Consider the following 22,986-nt stretch of genomic DNA (forward strand, 5'->3'; position numbering starts at 1 on the left):
GGTCGGAATTTTAGCCGGTATTCACCGAATGGTTTCAGCAAGGGGTCGCACCGATGTGATGTCCAGGACTTTGGATATCTGGAAAAAAAAAATAAAAAAAAAAAAAAGATTTAGGCAAACTTAAACAAAAAATCAATGTCTAACATTATAACACAAGATGCAATCAAACTAATCAATGCCTTCATTTTATTCTAAATGCTAAATGCTTTCAAATCTCTTGAAATTGCCTCCCTAAATCTTAAAAGAATCTGAAGTTTATTTAAAAAGTTTCTTCCAGTTGAATTTAACCTGAGCCACAATAATAGTAGGGCTTTTTTCCGATGTTAATAAACATGTTAATAAATGTTGTTAATAAACATGTTAATATGCTTAATAAACATGTTAATAAATCTTGAACATGTTAATAAATGTCGTTCGAGCCGAATAGTAGAACTTAGTAGTGGGATAAAGGAACTTGTAAGTCTCATTTGAGTATGTAAAAAATTAATAAAAAGCTCAGATTTTCGAGTTCATATAACCGAGGTTCTACTGTACTATAGAAAAAACACCACGTATTATTATTGCTTTTTTCATCTTAGTGAAAACCTGATAACTTACCTTTTGAGACACCACCCTCATTTCCTTGGCTTGAGCTCCCTGCAGTTTCTTCTTCCTAGGGGACCTCCACTTAATTTGGGCACAGGGTTTTTCATTCAGTAGCAACTCTGTATCAAACAGGAGTACCACACCACTGTAAAGAGAACAAGCGATGTGCTTGGACCCAGGACTGGATGCGATGCTGTCTGGAAATGCAAGATCGAGAGGAAGCAAAAATATGAGAAATGATACGGTTAGCCCAGTGATAATATGGTTAGCCTAGTGGTAACGCGCTTGCTATAGATAAGGTGCCAGGGTCGATTCCCAGAGTTTACCAAAAAATTTACACTCGTATTTCGTATTTTGATTACAAGTATTTCAAGAGGTCACTCTTTTGTTCTCATGTTGACTCAGCACCTAAATGAGAAGTATTGTGTCTTTTATCGCCCATCTGATGAGGAACAAAGTATGTTCAGCTTAACTTCGTACACAATTAGGCCACTCTGAGGCTTATGTGTGGGGTAAACAGCCCTAAAAGTTGGGTCAAGCTTATGTCAAACAGGAGTACCACACCACTGTAAAGAGAACAAGCGATGTGCTTGGACCCAGGACTAGATGCGATGCTGTCTGGAAATGCAAAATTGAGAGGAAGCAAAAGTATGAGTGACGATAGGGTTAGTCTAGTGATAAAGCGCTTGATACAGAAGCTCGCGGGTTCGATTCCCAGAGTCGACCAAAAAATTGGCCTTGTATTTTGATTGCAAGTAATTCAACGGGTCACTATCTGTTGTTTTCGTGTTGACCCAGTAGCACCAGTACTTAAATGGGAAATATTGTGTCTCTTCTAACTCTACTGAAAGTGGCATACTACTTACGGGATGGGCATGCGAACACGCTAATGGAAAGTATTGTGTCTGTTCTCGTCTATCTAATGAGGAACATACTCAGGGATGTACAGCTTTACTCCATACACAAAAAGCCAACTCTGAGGCTTATGTGTGGGGGTAAACAGCCCTAAAAGTTGGGTTAAACTTATACGAATCTACAAAGGGATGGACATGCTACGACACAGACCACACGAGCCTTAAATCACGCCATAGAATCCAGAGATGAATACGTACAAATATGACTGGTAGAATGGGATGCATTGTAGTTGGATGATTGGATACTCCTCATATGGTTGATACACAGGTCCTGGTATAAGTGGGGTTATAGTCCGATAATACTGACGAGGGTGGACGTCATCCGAAACCGTGCAGTCTAGATCGTACGCTAGTCTGACCAGTTTGTGGACGTCCAGATGCCAGCTCCACGTCCAGAAAGTAAAGTTCTCCGGGGGCAGTGAGAATGATCAATATCTGAAACATAAAGTAATGAAAATAACATAAATATATTAAAGAAATAGCAAAGGTTGAGTGCGAAGGGCATCCACTCGTAAAATTTGTAGCCAATAGCCAAAAGTCAGCCCAAAGCAATCACCCTATTTAGGGCTGATTGAAAAGCTGACGGAAAACGCCGACCCCGTCTGTACACGGGAAAAGGCGAAGAAAAAGAAGATTATTTGGATAGAGGTAGCTGATGGGCGAGAAGAGACACAATTCTTCTTATTTAAGTACTGTTACTACTGTGTCAATATGAGAACAACTGCTAAGGTCTTATCCTCCTGAAAGCGAAGAGAGAAAGAGGACAAGATAGGAGAAAGCCAGCCGTTCCGAGAACGAATATTATCTATTTAGGATAAAATCTGCCTCGGGCGGGAATCGAACCCGCGCCGCGACCTAACATTTACAACACAGACGCACTCACTTCCAAGCTAACCAGGCTGGCAAATAAAAATAAATTCTGCGTTAACCGTACTTATATGCTTGTGACTCTTTCCAGTGGACTACACCGTCAATGAGTCAAATTCTAAAACATGTCACTCACTCTTCAACTCCCTATCTCTTCTGTTAGGATCTGACTCACTGACTGAGTAGTAAGTAAACTGAAAAGAGTAGTTCTTTTAGGAACTCACTCTTTACACATCTCTAAAGCTGTGTCCACAACTCCACACATAGTCGACGACCGGCGATCGACGAGGTGAATCTATGTTGTCGAGGCAGTCTGGACGGTTTCAGTCAAAGATCAACGGCCGTTGACTATGTGGGGACACTGTGGACACAGCTAAATATCGATATCTATGATAAATCAAAGAGAGAAGGAAGACAGGATAGGAGAAAGCCAGCCATTCCGAGAACGAACATTATCCCATCAGGATAAAATCCACCCCGGGTGGGAATCGAACCCGCGGCCTAGCACTTACAAGGCAGACGCACTACCAACTAAGCTAACTAGGGTGGCATTTTATTCTTAATTTGACTTAAGTGCCCTCAGCTCTAAAAGGGCACTAATGTGTGTCCTTTTCATGGCTCCATAGAAACCCTACCCCCTTTATAGATTAAGTGACCAGTGTGGCCAAACCCCACACAGTACCGCACACCTGTTCAACTGTCTGCTCTTACTTGTCAGCATGCTGTAGCACCTAACTACTTATACCACTAAATATGCGAGTTAGTTAATGATGCCTAATTTTTTTGTGATGCTATATTGGTATTTATTTTGTTTAATATTTTTATTTCAGAGCTGCATGCCAGATACTGGGCGTTCTTGTTTGAAAACCTACAGAGAGCAGTGGATGAAATCTATCAGACTTGTGAAGCTGATGAAAGTATCACTGAATGCAAGGTAAAAAAAAAAAAATAATAATAATAAAATAAAAAATCAAAGGTTCACATTTCCCAAAATCATTTGTGAAAGAATGACATCTTCACGGACTGTGTTGAAAAAAAAAAAATCCAGGGATTTAAAAAAGTATTTTATGTCTTGCTGATAATTGGTGATATGAATCTTTTTCCATGTAATTACAGCCTGTGAAGTTTTGATACATCAATTAATGTGCTCAAGAAATCCTAATGTGAGAAAAAATCACCCCCAGATTTCAGGGATTTAAAAAAGTATTTTATGTCTTGCTGATAATTGGTGATATGAATCTTTTTCCATGTAATTACAGCCTGTGAAGTTTTGATAAATCAATTAATGTGCTCAAGAAATCCTAAATAAAAAAAAAAAAAAAAAAAAAAAAAAAAAAAAACACCAACACCATTTCTTTAAAATTTCTTGCTGAAGAGTAGTGGTGGAGAGTGTACCCCCTTGCAACACTCAAAAAATTCCATCCTGTCATTAAACAGCTGTAGAATCTTGCAATCCTAAATTCTCCCCATTTTTTGCTGCTTTTCAGGAAGTCATTCTGGTCCTGGAAAATTTCACCCGGGATTTTCACAACCTCATTGAGTGGTTCAAACTGAAATGGGATTATGAAAACACAGCCAAACCCAACAGACCTTGCTCTCTTGCATGGGAGGTCAGGAAGAGTTCCCCAGGAAAGGTGAGATCTAAATAATGTTGGTATAGGTATATAGGTACCTATCAATTATTTTTTTTTTTTTATTATTATTTCCCGTGTACATATTTTTTAATTTTGAATTAAGTAGCTAAAAACGACTGTGGTCCTTTGCCAGTGGGAGGTCAGGAAGAGTTCCCCAGGAAAGGTGAGATCTAAATAATGTTGGTATAGGTATATAGGTACCTATCAATTATTTTTTTTTTCTTTTTATTTCCCGTGTACATATTTTTTAATTTTGAATTAAGTAGCTAAAAACGACTGTGGTCCTTTGCCAAGAGTTCCCCAGGAAAGGTGAGATCTAAATAATTTTGGTATAGGTACATACCTATCATTTATTTTTTTTTCTTTTTATTTCCCGTGTACGTATTTTTTAATTTTGAATTAAGTAGCTAAAAATGACTGTGGTCCTTTGCCAAATCAAGTACATAAGCAGATACTATGAGCCATAGAACTAATGATGTTGAGGACTTAGTTTAGTTAGAGCCTGTGTTTTTGCATATTGGCCTCAAGGTCCCAAATGATGGTCTCGTACAAGGATGAAGTCATGAGGAATTTGTTATCACTAGTGGACGATATGAATTTCACGGGGTGCTGATGTCCTTTTAATTTTCTCAAAACAACCCCTTCATCTGAAGAACAGAATCAGTGGTTTACATATAATTTTGAATAATGTTACATATCTGTTCATTTTAAAAAGAAAAATAAAATCCAACCATTTCACACAGGTACCAATATTCCAAATTTGATACTTGGAGGGGCTTTATTAGAAACAAGAAGGATTTGATAAAGTAAGTACCTATAAGCTACAAAAAGGTGTCCTTTCCAAAAACAAGGATACCTACTCCTGCTACTAAAAAAGTACCTATGCTATTATTAATGTTTTTTACGTCGCAGAGATGGGCTCTGTGGCCGGAACACTGACTCTCAACCTGGAGGTGCTGGGTTCGAATCCTGGACAGGACAGAAATTTTCTAAAAAAAGAACGTACCTCTGAGAAAACTGATTGGAGCAATACCCACGCGTACTAAAGTAAGTAAGTACCTAGCTACAAAAAAGGTGTCCTTTCCAAAAACAAGGATACCTACTCCTGCTACTAAAAAAAAAAGTACCTATAGATACTGAATTACCAAAGTACTTAGCTATCTACCTAATTAAAGGGTACACATACTTACCAACTTGGAAAAAGAGAACCGTATTGTTTGCATCACAAACCATCAATTCTCTTGGTGAAAACTCGGAAAACTTGATCAGAGAACAGTATCCGAAAGGTGGGAGTTGCCAGTACCTATAAAACAGAAGGGAGTCAAGAAATAGAGCACATTTCTCAAGAAATAGAGAAACACAAAAAATATCTAAAAGGTGGGAGTTGCCAGTACCTATAAAACAGAAGGGAGTCAAGAAATAGAGCACATGTAGGTAATAATTAGAGTACAGAGTAGAAACACAAAAAATATCTATGCGTTCTTGTTTGAAAACCTACAGAGAGCAGTGGATGAAATCTATCAGACTTGTGAAGCTGATGAAAGTATCACTGAATGCAAGGTAATAAAATTAAAAAAAAAAAAATAATAATAAAATAAAAAATCCAATGTTTACATTTCCCAAAATCATTTGTGAAAGAATGATGTTCTGACCACCTACCAATGTTCCCCCTTGCAACAAAACAAGACGTCAAGCCATACGAGCACCAAGATGCCTCAAAACCCAAAGTGCCAAAACAAACCATCTTAAATTAAAACTAAAATATTAAGCAAATAGACAAGCATAAACTCTGAACCTTTATTTTGAGCTAAAAATCAAGTAGGTAATTAAATAGCTCGTTAAACGTAACAAACAAACAAACAAACAGAATGATGTTCTTCAAGGACTGTGTTGAAAAAAAAAAAAAAAAAAAAAAAAAAAAAAAAAAAAGAGAAGGGTTTTTTCAAAGGCGGTTTTAAAAAAAAAAAAAAAAAAAAAAAATCCAGGGATTTTAAAAAGTATTTTATGTCTTGCTGATAATTGGTGATATGAATGTAATTACAGCCTGTGAACTTTTGATACATCAATCAATGAATGTGCTCAAGAAATCCTAATGTAAGAAAAAATCACCCCCATTGTTTGCTGCTTTTCAGGAAGTCATTCTGGTCCTGGAAAATTTCACCCGGGATTTTCACAACCTTATTGAGTGGTTCAAACTGAAATGGGATTATGAAAACACAGCCAAACCCAACAGACCTTGCTCTCTTGCATGGGAGGTCAGAAAGAGTTCCCCAGGAAAGGTGAGATCTAAATAATTTTGGTATAGGTACATACCTATCATTTATTTTTTTTTCTTTTTATTTCCCGTGTACATATTTTTTAATTTTGAATTAAGTATCTAAAAATGACTGTGGTCCTTTGCCAGATCAAGTACATAAGCAGATACTATGAGTAGAACTAATGATGTTGAGGACTTAGTTTAGTAGTAAAAGTTTTCCCTCCCTCTCTTTTCCAGGTCCCTGTCAAACGCACAAATCAAGTTCCCCTGCTGAATAGTCTAGCAAAAAAGCACTTGGATTTCGCCAGCCTAAACAAGGAATGTAAAACAAACAGTGACCATCTCGAGTGTCTTATTAGACATCGCCAGCAAGCAAATGAGAAGTCTGATATTAAAAAATACAAGGAAGGAATATCGTTTGGTGATGTTATCCAAGAACAAGTGCCTCCTCATCCCAAAGAAACTGAAGCTGATATAAGTGAAGACTTGTTAAACTACACACTGAGGAAAAGTTCATCTGATCCTGCCATATTCTCATCTAGCAGAGATATTACTCTAGAAGAAAATGCTAAGGAAAATCAGACCAGAGTAAACGAAACAAATAACAAGGAATGTAAAACAAACAGTGACCATCTCGAGTGTCTTATTAGACATCGCCAGCAAGCAAATGAGAAGTCTGATATTAAAAAATATAAGGAAGGAATGTCGTTTGGTGATGTTATCCAAGAACAAGTGCCTCCTCATCCCAAAGAAACTGAAACTGATATAAGTGAAGACTTGTTAAACTACACACTGAGGAAAAGTTCATCTGATCCTGCCATGTTCTCATCTAGCAGAGATATTACTCTAAAAGAAAATGCTAAGGAAAATCAGACCAGAGTAAACGAAACAAATGGCGAGCAGACAGATAAATCCGTCACTGAAACTATCAACACATCCACTAGTCCACAATCGAATACTGGTTCTTCCCCAGGGAGCAAAGACGTTGATGTGAAAGGCTTAGTATTCGGGGACATTATATTTGAAGAAGGACCAAAATCAATCGAGTCTCAAACAGAAAGTCAAGAAGCAAAGGAATCCATTATCATCAAGGACACTAAAAACGTACAAATTTGCCACCTCATACGCAGTGCTACAGATCCTATTATAATCAAATCTAAGAAGATGAAGCTTGCAAAGGAACCAAGTCCCTTGGTCAAGAGTGAAAACACGTCTGATCAAATGAGAAGTCAAAACGAAAGTACCACTAGCAAAGACATCAAACGAGATGATGTTAAACTGAGTGTTTTTAAAACCAACGTCAACTCAATGGTGGAGAAGAAAGCAAATTTAAAGAAAGTGTCCTCCAGATTCTCACGTAGGATTTTATAGCAAGATTCTCACGTAGGATTTTATGGCAAGATTCTCACGTAGGATTCTATGGCACCACTTCCTAGTGGTACACTAACTAGTACTAAAACCCAGTGTGACCGCACCCTTAGTCAAGGTTAGTCCACACTAACATTTTTAATTGGTTTTACCTTTACGTTGTCGTCCCCCCCATTATTATTATTTTTTTTTTTTTAAGAAGTTTGATAGAGGGAATTGTACCGAATACTGAAGTCTTATCGACCCGAAATCGAACAAGCTGGGTCCATCCCTCCGGGATTTTTTTAGTCCGTAGTTTATTCGATCGTGGTTAAAGAAATACCTATGTATTGGGATGCGAGAGGAAAAATGGCTTAATAGTCAAAGATCCCGACATTTGCAACATACATGTTTTCTATCATTCTATTATTTTTTTAAACTTAATGGTTTTTTCTTTCCCTCTCCCAGGTGCTGAAGGGTCAAACTGTGTGTCCGAACACTGGACCAACTCCATGGAGCGCTCCGTAGAGAGTCTGAAGAGTACCGGCTCCAGTGCCCAGCTGTCTGTAAGCGACGATTCCATGGCCAGTGTGCAGTCCATACGGAGTTGGCCTCCACTACGGAGTAACACGAGTTTGGCGTTCGGGTCGCGGTCCAAACAGTCGACTCCTTATCTGCAGGTCGCTGCCAAGAGGAATTCGATCCCCCTTGCCAAGGAAGTGCAGGTGAGAACATTTGTTGTGAGGAGCTGGGGGGGGGGGGGGGGAATCTGATGAAACTCACGACAAGTGGGAACGTGCTCTAATTAACACTGAATTTGGTCAATAATGGAGTAACTTTCTCTTTGAATTATTATCAGACTTTTTCGATTCTCATGTGCGGAGTTCAGTATTTTTTAGGACTATTAAACCCAAATAATTTTTTGAAGTTGCCTTCATTAGTTGGGTATCAACTATCAATACCACAGCAACTACCATTTATAAAGATGAAGGAGAAGAAAATGGAGAGAACACCTTTTTGACTATTTTAAGGCGGCTCAATTCTACTTTTATCGTTTATTGTGTATACCTCTTTTTCCTATTGCCCTACGTTTCTCTCATTGTCTTCGCCAAACATGAGCACGTACGGAGCACACCAAAGATTTCTTATAGGTTAATAAATAGAACAACGGAGGTCTTATTAGTCCCCAAATCAGAGAAGGAGGACAGGGATTTTATGGCAAGATAACAAGATTCTCACGTAGGATTTTATGGCAAGATTCTCACGTAGGATTTTATGGCAAGATTCTCTCTTCCACCTTCCACCCAACCAAAGGCGGGATTGTTATTTCTAGTACTATTCCAACAGCCAACTAAGTAACTCGGTTAGTCCAGTGGTAACGCGCTTGCTTGCCATGCAGAAGGTCCCGAGTTCGATTTCCAGAGTCGACAAAAAAAAAACCCTTTCCTTATTTTGTTATATTGTTAACTTTAGTTTTATTGTCATTATTATTCAGGGTTACTTAGGGTTATCTCCTTATAGGGTTATTATTATTTTACTTTCGTTAATTTATTTATATTATGTTCATAATGTAATTGGGTGCTGGTTGTCCTGTTGCCATTCATTGTATTTATGTCAATTTCTTTTACAAATTCCAATATTTTTCTTTCCGTCTGGTATAGAAAAGTGAAATCCATCGCAAGCATTCCTCCCAGTTGCACCCTCGGAAGCTCGGTGCCCCCGGTTCTCCTCAGCACACCGCTTCCTCCCCGGTCAAACACTCGCCTTCCAGTGCGAAGACCGCGGTTCGACGTCCGGACAAACCCAAACCGCGGGTCACTAAGGATGCAGACGGATGGGAAACGGTACAGGGGAGATCTTCCAGACATCGGGACGGTAAAACGGTGCCTTCTCCTTCCTCATCACAACAACTATCGTTGAGTTCGAGTAACTTGAAAGCTGGTGCAAACGGTAAGATTATTTTTGAGGAATTACGCATCTGTTGGTAGGTAGACTAAGCTATTACTAATAATAATTGGCGGCATTAAGGAAAAAGAACCATCCATAAAGCGATTCCCTTTATGGATGGTTCTTTTCTGCGTAATGCTATCCAATTATATCAAGTTACTCTCTTGACGAAAGGCTATTTTGTGAAGCTTTTTTTTTTCTTCTTTTAATTATTTGAAAATTTTATGAGAAAAGTTTTTCTATATTAATCGAGTTTACATACAATATTGTGAACTGCACACTGTAAATAATAATAAAAAAATAATAATAATAAAAAACATGAGACCTTTGTTAGATTGTGCGAATAAACGGACTCTTCAGTCCTATTCCAGCAGGATAAGCAAGAAGTAATCTATTGGGTCGAGTGGATTGGAACACATCACATGCCTTCAGGTACACGCCATTTCTCAAAGGTCTAGGTTTTCCTTGTCATCAATTTAATTTGGAGAACCCGTGTGGTTTAGTGGTCAAGGCGCTCGCCTGGTAAACAGGAGGGCGTGGGTTCAATCCCAGCCGAGGTATGGAATTTTATCCTGCAGTTACAGTTCCCTCTGTCAAATCCTATTCAAAAAAAAAAAAAAAAAAAAAAAAATCCTTCAGGACACGCCATTTCTCAAAGGTCTTAGGTTTTCCTTGTCATCAATTTAATTTGGAGAAACCGTTTTGGTGTAGTGGTCAAGGCGCTCGCCTGGGGTAAACAGGAGGGCGTGGGTTCAATCCACAGCCGAGGTATGGAATTTTATCCGGTCAGGAGTTGAGAATTCGACCACAATAATAGTAGTAGGCCTACTGCTGCAGTAAAAGGACTTTCAGTCCTATCGAGCAGTATAAATAAGCACTATTATTTTATAATATTATTATTTATTGATGTATTCTACTCTCTTCATTTCCACCTCAGGCACTCTCCACGGGCATCAAATTCGAGTACAGCGTCGCTTCCAAATGCCCAGCCCTTCCACGTCTACTTCCCCTCCCCTTACTCCTCTCTACTGCATGAGAATTAGCCCTTCCCCCTCCTCCCCTGGGGTGTAGCGTGGGGAAGGGAGAAGGAGAGGCCGATCATTACAGTGCCGGGAGGGCGTGTATAAGAGAAGAAACAGGAGATGAAGAAGAAGGAAAAACGGAAACGATAAAACGCTGCCACTTTATATGTCCAAGTAAGCTTGTTTAACTGGCCGCCCCAAGCCAGCCTAGTTAGCTTAGTTGGTAGTGCGTCTGCCTTGTAAGCGCTAGGCCGCGGGTTCGATTCCCGCCCGGGCGGATTTTATCCTGATGAGGATAATGTTCGTCTCGGAACGGCTGGCTTTTCCTATCTTGTCTTCCCTCTCTTCGATTTCGGACTGAGTACAGATCATAGCGAGTTACAGTTCCCTCTGTCAAACCTCTTAAAAAAAAAAAAAAAAAAAAAAAATGGCCGCCCCATAATCTGAGCTGTACACAGTAATAATGTCGCGGGTTTCCACCAACTAATGTATCAGTCTTCAGGGAGGCTGTTTAGCCACGTTAGCAACGTGGCCATGGTAAGTTCCATTTGATTTGTATAGGTTTAACAGAGCTGTTATGGGGCTAAAATAACGTTGTGAAACCCCACCCTAAGTTCCACTATTTTATTAAGCCGAACTCTTGTCATGACACAGACTATAAGGTTTCCATTATTGAAACAGTTGACTTTCTCCTATCGTGTCGTCCTTTACTCTGCCTATTCGATTTTCGGGATGATAAGAACTCCGTTATAACAGTTCCTTTATCAAACTTCATTGGGGAAAAAAAGTTCGCATTTAAACAAAAGTCTCTGTCTTTCCATCTGACACAGAAAAGTAAATCATTTCTAAGTAAAACAGCTCAATTCCTCCATTTGCACCCTTAGGAAACTTGGTGCGAGCTCTCAGCACTCAGCTTTCTCCTAGTTAACTCCTGTTTCTTTTCCTCGCTAGTGTCGGATTCAGAAAGCGAAGACCTGTTCAAAGGCCAAGGAGAAACATTTGGAGGAGAAAAGCGGCTCTGTTGGAACCGAGAGATTCAAGGCTCTGGAATCCTGCTGATATTGAGAACATCGTGGACACAGAGAATGATGAAGTGGAGCAGGATTCTCCTGATGGGGAGGAGTTGATTACGAATAGACGCTCATTGGAGGAGACCTATGGTAAGTAATAACAGGTATAGAGAAAGCCCTACTGAACCGAGAGATTCAAGCTCTGGAATCCTCTGATATTGAGAACATCGTGGACACAGAGAATGATGAAGTGGAGCAGGATTCTCCTGATGGGGAGGAGTTGATTACGAATAGACGCTCATTGGAGGAGACCTATGGTAAGTAATAACAATATGGTATAGAGAACCCTCTACCAAACCGAGAGATTCAAGCTCTGGAATCCACTGATATTGAGAACATCGTGGACACAGAGAATGATGAAGTGGAGCAGGATTCTCCTGATGGGGAGGAGTTGATTACGAATAGACGCTCATTGGAGGAGACCTATGGTAAGTAATAACAGGTATAGAGAAAGCTCTACTAAACCGAGAGATTCAAGCTCTGGAATCCTCTGATATTGAGAACATCGTGGATACAGGGGGTAAATTAGTACTAGCTTCTCCAAAATTCCGTACTTTTTTACATCTTGAGTACTTTTATATCTTTGGTACTTTTATATTCTGTACTTTTACGTCTTTAATACTTTTATATTCAGTACTTTTAAATTCCCATTTAGGTGCTGGGCCAACACGAGACCAGAAAATAACACGTTGAAATCTTTATTTTTGAACTGTGAGGTACGTAAGTTAATTGCCTATTCTCGACTTTTCCAGACAAATCTTCAAAACCTACTGACACCCCCAGCAAAGACCTCAGAACTGGCAATGGAGTACCATCATCTGTCTCTACCAAGAAAGCTAAAGTGGACAAGAGTTGTATGACCGAATTGGATTATGATGAATACCTAGCAGCTAATCAAAACCCGAGTGCTGATTCGAGAGGTTCCAGTGTCGAGAAATTGGCCAATCAAAATGTCTCTAGTAATTCGAGAGGACCTAGTGTCGAGAAATTGACCAATCAAAACACGAGTATTGATTCAAGAGGGTCTAGCGTCGAGAAATCAGCTAATCAAAACCCGAGTGCTGATTCGAGAGGTTCCAGCGTCGAGAAATTGGCCAATCAAAACCCGTCTAGTAACTCACGAGGTTCTAGTGTCGAGAAATTAGCCAATCAAACAACTAATGCATGTGATAGACCAAGAGGCTCTAGTGTTGACAAGATAGCACTTCCTAGTGGTACACTAACTAGTACTAAAACCCAGTGTGACCGCACCCTTAGTCAAGGTTAGTCCACACTAACATTTTTAATTGGTTTTACCTTTACGTTGTCGTCCCCCCCATTATTATTATTTTTTTTTTTTTAAGAAGTTTGATAGAGGGAATTGTACCGAATACTGAAGTCTTATCGACCCGAAATGGAACAAGCTGGGTCCATCCCTCCGGGATTTTTTTAGTCCGTAGTTTATTCGATCGTGGTTAAAGAAATACCTATGTATTGGGATGCGAGAGGAAAAATGGCTTAATAGTCAAAGATCCCGACATTTGCAACATACATGTTTTCTATCATTCTATTATTTTTTTAAACTTAATGGTTTTTTCTTTCCCTCTCCCCTCTCCCAGGTGCTGAAGGGCCAAACTGTGTGTCCGAACACTGGACCAACTCCATGGAGCGCTCCGTAGAGAGTCTGAAGAGTACCGGCTCCAGTGCCCAGCTGTCTGTAAGCGACGATTCCATGGCCAGTGTGCAGTCCATACGAGTCTGAAGAGTACCGGCTCCAGTGCCCAGCTGTCTGTAAGCGACGATTCCATGGCCAGTGTGCAGTCCATACGGAGTTGGCCTCCACTGAGAAGTAACACGAGTTTGGCGTTCGGGTCGCGGTCCAAACAGTCGACTCCTTATCTGCAGGTCGCGGCCAAGAGGAATTCGATCCCCCTTGCCAAGGAAGTGCAGGTGAGAACATCTGTTGTGTATACCTCTTTTTCCTACTGGGGAGGAGTTGATTACGAATAGACGCTCATTGGAGGAGACCTATGGTAAAATTAGTACTAGCTTCTCCCAAATTCCGTACTTTTTTACATCTTGAGTACTTTTATGTCTTTGGTACTTTTATATTCAGTACTTTTACGTCTTTAATACTTTTATATTCTGTACTTTTACGTCTTTAGTACTTTTAAATTCCGTGGCGAAGAGTTGATTACGAATAGACGCTCATTGGAGGAGACCTATGGTAAAATTAGTACTAGCTTCTCCCAAATTCCGTACTTTTTTTGCATCTTGAGTACTTTTATGTCTTTGGTACTTTTATATTCAGTACGTTTACTTACGTCTTTAATACTTTTATATTCAGTACTTTTACGTCTTTAGTACTTTAAAATTCCCATTTAGGTGCTGGGCCAACACGAGACCAGAAAATAACACGTTGAAATCTTTGCAAAATAACTCCTGAAGGTCTGTTCGACTTGTAGGTATCTAAAGCCGGCCATACACTATCAGGTAGACCTGACAGGTCGCCAGAAAGACTTATTATTGCTACCATACACTATCAGGTAGACCTGTCAGGTCGCCTGAGATACTTTTCATTGCTGCCATACACTATCAGGTAGACCTGACAGGTCGCTTGAGATACTTTTTATTGCTGCCATACACTGTAAGGTAGACCTGACAGGTGACATCAGGTAGACCTGACAGGTCGCCAGAAAGACTTATTATTGCTACCATACACTATCAGGTAGACCTGTCAGGTCGCCTGAGATACTTTTTATTGCTGCCATACACTATAAGGTAAACCTGACAGGTCGCCTGAGATACTTTTCATTGCTGCCATACACTATAAGGTAAACCTGACAGGTGCCAGGCGTACCTGTCAGGTCTACCTGATAGTGAATGGCCGGCCTAATAAGAAATTTCACATCATCTACAGGTGGAGTGCTCTGCAATATGTCCTGGTCGGATCAGATAGAAACGTTGGACAAGTTAGAAGAGCTCATGGTGATGGATAAGACGTTCAAGAACATTTCCTGGGCAGAGAGAATGAAGAAGTTAGATCAGCTGGAGGATATAGTGGGAAGACATCCGGGTAGAGCTATCGAGTTACATCAGAAGTTATCTCAGCCTCTACGCACTGCGACCATACCGGAGATGATTAAGAGGTAATACATTCTTATTATTGCGACCATACACTATCAGGTAGACCTGACAGGTCGCCAGAAAGACTTATTATTGCTACCATACACTATCAGGTAGACCTGACAGGTCGCCTGAGATACTTTTTATTGCTGCCATACACTATAAGGTAGACCTGACAGGTGACGGGCGTACCTGTCAGGTCTACCTGATAGTGAATGGCCGGCCTAATAAATTTCACATCATCTACAGGTGGAGTGCTCTGCAATATGTCCTGGTCGGATCAGATAGAAACGTTGGACAAGTTAGAAGAGCTCATGGTGATGGACAAGACGTTCAAGAACATTTCCTGGGCGGAGAGAATGAAGAAGTTAGATCAGCTGGAGGATATAGTGGGGAGACATCCGGGTAGAGCTATCGAGTTACATCAGAAGTTATCTCAGCCTCTACGCACTGCGACCATACCGGAGATGATCAAGAGGTAATACATTTGTTTGTCCTTAGCACGAAATGTAGCCTTTGAAAGCCAGTTTCCATTTGTCGTTCGGATAAAAATCGTGTCGTGTGTAGTCTGAACACTCCCCTTTTAATTACATTACCTACAGGACATTCGGGGGGGAAAAAATCTGATGAAACTCACGACAAGTGGAAACGTGCTCCAATTAACACTGAATTTTGTCAATAATGGAGTAACTTTCTCTTTGAATTATTATCAGACTTTTTCGATTCTCATGTGCGGAGTTCAGTATTTTTGAAGACTATTAAACCCAAATAATTTTTTGAAATTGCCTTCATTAGTTGGCTATCAACTATCAATACCACAGCAAATACCATTTATAAAGATGAAGTAGAAGAAAATGAGGAGAACACCTTTTTGACTATTTTAAGGCGGCTCAATTCTACTTTTATCGTTTAGGCTTAGGCTACATATTGTGTGCCCCGCTAACATCCCAATGGGATTTCACTCAACAATTATTCCCGATTTAGCGTTAACCAGGAACTATAAACTAAACATTTCATTCCCTTTCGTCTACATCTACAATCTCCCTTCTTTCCTCCAGTTTCTACAGTCGTCAAACCAAGGCCAAACAGAAGCGGGATCAGCTACTCAAGGAGAAATCCTGCAAGCTCCGCGAACTACTGAACAAAGTGGAAGAGGTGAAAGTGGCGCAGACCCAGCTCAACTCGGAACGACGGGAACTGATTGATATTAAGCTGAAGAAAGCAGAGGAGAATAGGAACTGCCATCTGAGCAATATTAGGAAGAAAGCGCATGACGAGGAGGAAAAGGGTAAGATTTATCCTACTGAACTTATGTTTATTTAACTGGAGAATCCAGCGAACCTTAGACCAGATTTTTTTGAAGAAAATCGCATTTTTTCTCCTTTTTCGTGAGGGAGAATCTTCAAAAGACTGTAATTGCGACCCACGAAAAAGTCGATAATCAAAAATGTTCTTAAGGCAGTAAATATGTTGTTCAATTTCATTTGAATCGGACAACCCGTACAGGAGTTATGGCGAAATAAAAAATGTCTTTTTTACCCTCAAAGAATGTCTTCTACCCTTCCTTCTAGGGGAGTTCTCACGGAATTTTTCTCGTTTTATTTGTCCGCACACAGGTCGCGAGATAGCGTTCATCAACGAGCTCGAAGCCCAAAACAAACGACACGAGTTTATGGTCCAATGTCAGGAGCAGGAGGATCGACTTCAGGAAATAGTCAAGGTACCTAATTACCTATATTATAATCTATAGCTTCTTCTTTTTTCTCTGAAGAGGTTAATTAGAGGGAACTGTAAACTGTAACAACGGAGGTCTTATCGTTCCGAAATTTAGTGAAGCAGGGCAGGAGAAAACCAGCCATTCCGAGATTTAATTTTATCTGTTTAGGATGAAGTTCTCCCCGGGCGGGAATCGAACCCTCGACCGAGCGTTTGCAATTGAGACGCACTAACTTCCAAGGTAACTAAGCTAGCATAATTTTAATCTTTCATATTACACACATGGCCTTGTCGCTTAGAGTGTAAATGAAAACTAAATAGAACACTTACTGATGCAAATGCTATTGCAAATTACCAGGAGCGCGCCATCAAGCAAGAGCGCAAAGCGGAGAAGGAGGCGGCTGTGGAGGAACGCAAGAAAGCTATCGAGGCGAAACGACAGGAGAAATTGGAGAAACTGAAAGAGAAGAGGAGAATCAAAGAGGAACGCATAGGGCGGGAACTGCAGGAGAAGGAGAAAGTGAGACTGGAACTGGCGAGGTGAGTTATAATGTCTGCATTGGGCCAGCCACTCACTGTCAGGTAGATCTGACAGGTACACCTGATCTAGTTCACCTGTCAGGTCTACCTGATAGTGCGTAGACAGGCACCGGCTTTAGGTAAACACATCTGGCGTTCAGTAACATACCAGTCCAGTTAAACAAAATGCTTGGAAAAAATGTTCAAAATTGAGGACTATAGGTTCACGGGTTCATGTTAAATGATTGTTGACCTCTGAATATGTATGTACTGAAATTGTACCCAAATAAGTATCAAATAATTTTGTTTCTCCTGATAACACTGGTACATACTTACAAATCGCTCAAAATAGTTACATCTCGGTTTTTTTTTTTTTTTTGTAATGTACCACAACTTATTTTTTTCTCTTCTATTTTACAGAGAGAAGGAAATGGATCGACAAGAGCGCCGTCTGGCGTTGAACGCCGCCAAGTTGGCCAATGTAGAAGAGTTGCAGAAGAAAATTCAAACCAAGCTGGAAGAAAGCGCCAAACGGCACGAAATGAACATCGAGCAGATCAAGAAGGTCTGCCTCTTGCTCTGCGTCCTGTCACTTCTATTCTGCTCACTTTCTTTCCAATATAATCTTCATCCCTTCTCATCACATGACCATTATTATTATTATTTACTGATGTGTTCTATTCTTTCATTTCCCCTCAGGTACTCTCCACGGCATCAAATTCGACGTACAGCGTCGCTTCCAAATGCCCAGCCCTGCCACGTCTCTCCCCTCCCTCTCCTCTCTACTGCATGATGAATACCCTCCCCCTCCTCCCCTGGGGTGTAGCGTGGGGAAGGAGAAGGAGAGGCCGATCATTAGCAGTGCCGGAGGCGTGTATAAGAAGAAGAAACAGGAGATGAAGAAGAAGGAGAAAACGGAAACGATAAACGCCGCCACTGATATGTCCAAGTAAGTTTTTAATGGCCGGCATTAGCAGTGCCGGAGGCGTGTATAAGAAGAAGAAACAGGAGATGAAGAAGAAGGAGAAAACGGAAACGATAAACGCCGCCACTGATGTGTCCAAGTAAGTTTTTAATGGCCGGCCCATAATCTGAGCTCACACAGTATAATGTCCTTCGCCTGGTAAACAGGAGGGCGTGGGTTCAATCCCAGCTAAGGTATGGAATTTTACGAGATGAAGAAGAAGGAGAAAACGGAAACGATAAACGCCGCCACTGATGTGTCCAAGTAAGTTTTTAATGGCCGGCCCATTATCTGAGCTTACACAGTATAATGTCGGTTTCCACCAATAATGTATCAGTCTTCAGGAGGCCTGTTTATCCAACGGCCTGTTAAGTTCCATTTGATTTGTATAGGTTTTTTTTTAAGGTTTGACAGAGGGAACTGTAACTGCTATGGTCTTATCATCCTGAAATAGAAGAGGGAAGGAAGACAGGATAGGAGAAAGCCAGCCATTTCGAGAACGAACCTTATCCGTTCAGGATAAAATCCGCCCCAGGCGGGAATCGAACAATATTCAATATAGAAGCATTTGTTGAAAGTGAACTGTTATTGTCCTCTGAAATGAACCAATTTGATTATACGCTTCAAATTTGTCTGGAGATATGTGGATTTTGCTCTCTCTTTTGATTTCCCTTTTCTTGGGTAATCTTCTGTGGTGATTTGATGAGTGTTCTGTCAATTGTTTCAACACAATTGTTCGATCACAGTGTCTAATTCATTTAGGTTATTCTGTTTCTTTATGGAATCTGAAGAATTCGTTTAATTGCTGCTATGTGGTATGGTAAATTTCCTCACAATAATTCTTATTCCTTTCAATTTTCCAGGCAAATTCCACATCGAAAACTTGAAAAAGGTTTCCCCGCCAGGCGAAACGGGCTCGAATTCCAGCGTTGAGAAGTTGGCAGAGAATGACACCAGTTACATTGTAGATGCCCCTACAGATCACACCAACTCTAATATTAACGCGGAACGAGATAGGAAACGAATGTTGCGAAAGAAGGGCAAGAAAATTCACTCGAAGTTGCTGAGCAATTCCTTCGACTTTGAACCAGAAGAGACGGAACTTAAGGAAGATAACGAGAAGGAAAACCTTAGCGATAATCAGGCAGACAAACCCGTGGAAAATGGAAACGAAAAGATAATTGCTAATGGTGTAAAATCTAAGAAGAAAGGAGGAAATGGTAGTAATAACGGAGCATCAGGGAAAGAACCTAACATTATGGTGAATGGAACTCACGCTGAACTGATAGAAAATAAACCCAAGAAAAACAAGAAGCTAAAATCAAACCTAGTGGACTCGATAGAAAACACAAATGCCAACACTCAAGCAGATTCATCTGAAGCGAATCAAACCAAGAAACAAACAGACGTCAGTTTGCGTTCGAAGAAGAAAAGTGATGAGACGCCTTTGTGTGCGAAACCGTTCAGAATAGTCGAGCCCACTGGAACTAACACACTCATACGGGAACTAAACAAAGTTCTCGCACAAATACTACTAGGCCGTTCAGAATCTCCGAGTAAACCACGCATTGTCAAATGTATTCGAGAAATAGACAAGCTGGTGTGTTCACAAGGCGTTAGCATTTGGTCCAACAACAACATATTGGCCCTCGAACGCAACCTTACGGAACTCAATCGGATTTTGAAAAACAGCGAATCTGTACGACTCGATCAAGCGATCTTCCAACTGAACAACGGATTAAACATCTTCCTTAGTTTCCTCAAGTTAGCCTGTGTGAGTCATATCAACAACACAGCCTTGTCTGTCAAACCATTCCTTACCTGTGTCACATGCCTGCTTGAAGTCTGCAAAGATAATGTTGCGGGTTGCATATCTCTGCTGTACACACACAATATTGTCTCCCTGTGTGATTTAGTGAATGAAAAGCTCAATCTAATTCTAGAAAGCAATGACGATGCGTATAACTCTCCTAATGAGAACCAGTATTATATTGATCCTCTGTGTGGGATGCTTCTGTCGCTACTCACTGCGCTCCTCACGACAACAGTGGATACATGTCAGCGACTGGACAAAGCGAGTGAGGGTATACCAGATTCTAGTCAAGGCAGTGAAGATAATGCTTCCAATGGAAAGAGCAAGACCAATGGTGACAAAAATAACAAAGGAGACAAAAAAGATAACACTAAAGATCAAACAAGCCTAGTCAATGGAGTAACCAACGATAAAACAAACGTGAAACCAGCTAAAGATAGCAAAAACAAAGCAACTAAGCAAAGTGACAGTGGGGACAAACAAGCAGAAGTTGTTCTAGGCAATCTATTCGAACGTCTTCAAGACATTGTCAACTACACCATCTGTTGCGGTATTGTAGACAAGATCTCCCAGTTCTGCAACCATCTGTGCAGTTGCATTGATTCCAATCCAAACCTGGCTCAATTCTAAGCAGAAGTTGTTCTAGGCAATCTATTCGAACGTCTTCAAGACATTGTCAACTACACCATCTGTTGCGGTATTGTAGACAAGATCTCTCAGTTCTGCAACCACCTGTGCAGTTGCATTGATTCCAATCCAAACCTGGCTCAATTCCTGGAGAGTTGCATCAATTTCCTCAACGCTCTGACTAGCACACGGATCTTTGTTCTGCGGCACCAAAAAGACATTTCCGCGCTTCTAGGTAGGTGTTTTGTATTATTTTTCTTTAATCATTTATCTATTTTCCTCTTTTTTTATGTCAAATGTTGTATGTAAATTGTATTTACATATGTCTGGCTGGGGGACGTTAAAGAGAAGCACACGGATCTTTGTTCTGCGGCACCAAAAAGACATTTCCGCGCTTCTAGGTAGGTGTTTTGTATTATTTTTCTTTAATCATTTATTTATTTTCCTCTTCTTTACTTTCCTTATTTTATGTCAAATGTTGTAACTGTTGTATGTAAATTGTATTTACATATGTCTGGCTGGGGGACGTTAAAGAGGGAGTAGACCAGCTAGTCTGGCTGGGGGACCTTAAACAGGGCGTATACCAGCCTAAAATTCCATTGCTAAAGAAATAGCAAAGGTTGAGTGCGAAGGGCATCCACTCATAAAATGTGTTGCCAAAACCAAATGTCAACCCAAAGCAATCACCCTAGTTAGGGCTGAGTGTGAGGCTGACGAAAAACGCCGACCCCGTCTGTACACGGTAAAAGGCGAAGAAAAAGAAGAAGAGTTGTATGTAATGTGTATTAACAATACAATAAATTTTGATTGAACTGAATTCTAGAAAGCAGCATTGGTGCGTCTGAAATGTTTGGCACCATGTCTATGCTGTATGGAACGTTGCTGCACCAGGATGCACCACCTAGGGATACGAACTTTGCGCCAGCCTTTGTGCTGCCCAAGTCTACCATACGGGTGATACATTCTACGCTTACCTTGCTTAACACGGTGGCTAACTTGGAACTGAAACTATTCCAGGTAAGTGGGAATGGATTCGTTGTGCTATGTCAAAGGCATGTCGGTACCCTACTTGGTACTTCAAACATAGTCTAAGACAGTCTAAGTTACTTAGAAGAAGTTATTTATGTGATATAGTTTTGAAGAAATAAATTTATTATTGACTAACAGTTTATGTAGTTAAACTCCACTTGTGCATTTGGGTAAAAACTATGTTTAAAAGGTCGATTCCTACTTAAAAAGTTATGAAAAATCCAAATGTTCCTCTTTTTTTTTTCTTTCTCACCTTTGGTCTATTTTATTGGTTTCCGTGATCCGTAGGCAACTGGTAGGTACATGGTCGCTACTTTATTTTTTCAAGAGAAACAAGGAGTGAGAGAGAAAACACTTTTATTCTGACCCACAGACGCCTAATTGATACAAAAGGAAGAAAGAGAGAGAGAGAAAACACATCACAATACATGTTACATGAGAATAATGGTAATAATTCTGATAATGATACTGTTTTTAAGGATAATAATGATAATAATACCTACTTCTAATAATAATAATAATAATAATGATAACAAGGTACCTCTGAGTTAATAATAATGTTTGGACATAATTGGCCACTGACACAATGCAGTGTTGGAACTTCCTGATATTAAGCATTTGAATGGAACTGAGGTCAGTCTCTGTTATATTGTGTGTGTTGTGGTTATTCTGTTCGAAAATTTTAGAAATAAAATAGGTTATAGTAAAATAATAAAGGTAGTGTAATAATATAATAAAATCATAGGATAAGAGAGGGTAACGCCGACCACAAATGAAATTTGGAAATGCAGTGTTGGAACTTCCTGATATTAAGCATTTGAATGGAACTGAGGTCAGTCTCTGTTATATTGTGTGTGTTGTGGTTATTCTGTGCGGAAATTTTAGAAATAAAATAGGTTCTAGTAAAACAATAAAGGTAGTGTAATCTTAATATAATAAAATCATAGGATTAGAGAGGGTAACGCCGACCACAACTGAACTTTGGGAAAGGTGCAGTAAAGAGAAGAAGATTAGTGCTAATTTGTACTGAATGGGACAAAAGTCACTTTACCCCAGCAGTAGACTGTTACTCTTGTCAAATTATTAAATAATATTGATGACAAACTTCCAACCCTTGGCTGGGATCGAACTCACGTCCTCCGGTTTACCAGTGGTTGCATCATTCATCCGAACAGCTGTGCAGAGCTTGTTAAACTTTGATGTTTTCGTGCTTTTGAACATGTGAGGTACGTACATATAGTTGAATTTTAGTTTTGGTTTAGTGGATGTCATTTTTCCCATGTTTGTTTCTTTGATTGGTTGCTTATTTGTTAATTTCTTTCTTTATTTTCTCCACATCTTTGATACCTACCTGCTTGGACAATTCTTCTGATATGATTCGAAAGAATTTAATTTGATTCCCAAAATCTTGTTTACCTATACCTTTAATCATACCTATGTGAGAAAAGTGCCTATTTCCTTCCTAAATTGCTTAAGGAAGAACGAACAGGTGCATGGCGGATGCAGTCTAATAAATGTTTAATTTCTTTCTTCCTTTATTTTCCCCACATCTTTGATTCCTACCTGCTTG

General features: G+C 40.0%; 1 protein-coding gene across 1 annotated transcript in view; it reads left to right on the plus strand.

Moving 5' to 3' along the window:
- Window positions 1-21,801, plus strand: part of LOC103511672 (S phase cyclin A-associated protein in the endoplasmic reticulum-like) — a 24,842-nt gene extending 3,041 nt beyond the window's left edge. The window contains exons 3-21 of the mRNA XM_026825286.1: window positions 3,197-3,300; window positions 3,854-4,000; window positions 6,495-7,614; window positions 8,073-8,329; window positions 9,266-9,554; window positions 10,489-10,618; window positions 11,525-11,733; window positions 11,925-12,071; window positions 14,543-14,771; window positions 15,807-16,036; window positions 16,365-16,468; window positions 16,823-17,004; window positions 17,404-17,552; window positions 17,683-17,932; window positions 18,739-18,767; window positions 18,811-20,259; window positions 20,407-20,622; window positions 21,211-21,404; window positions 21,790-21,801. Coding sequence (XP_026681087.1) covers window positions 3,197-3,300; window positions 3,854-4,000; window positions 6,495-7,614; window positions 8,073-8,329; window positions 9,266-9,554; window positions 10,489-10,618; window positions 11,525-11,733; window positions 11,925-12,071; window positions 14,543-14,771; window positions 15,807-16,036; window positions 16,365-16,468; window positions 16,823-17,004; window positions 17,404-17,552; window positions 17,683-17,932; window positions 18,739-18,767; window positions 18,811-20,259; window positions 20,407-20,622; window positions 21,211-21,404; window positions 21,790-21,801 — 5,447 coding nt within the window. The remainder of the gene's footprint in view (window positions 1-3,196; window positions 3,301-3,853; window positions 4,001-6,494; window positions 7,615-8,072; window positions 8,330-9,265; window positions 9,555-10,488; window positions 10,619-11,524; window positions 11,734-11,924; window positions 12,072-14,542; window positions 14,772-15,806; window positions 16,037-16,364; window positions 16,469-16,822; window positions 17,005-17,403; window positions 17,553-17,682; window positions 17,933-18,738; window positions 18,768-18,810; window positions 20,260-20,406; window positions 20,623-21,210; window positions 21,405-21,789) is intronic.
- Window positions 21,802-22,986: the final 1,185 nt, after the last annotated feature.

Source organism: Diaphorina citri, unplaced genomic scaffold (assembly GCF_000475195.1).
Source record: "Diaphorina citri unplaced genomic scaffold, Diaci psyllid genome assembly version 1.1 scaffold34, whole genome shotgun sequence".
Lineage (NCBI taxonomy): Eukaryota > Metazoa > Arthropoda > Insecta > Hemiptera > Psyllidae > Diaphorina > Diaphorina citri.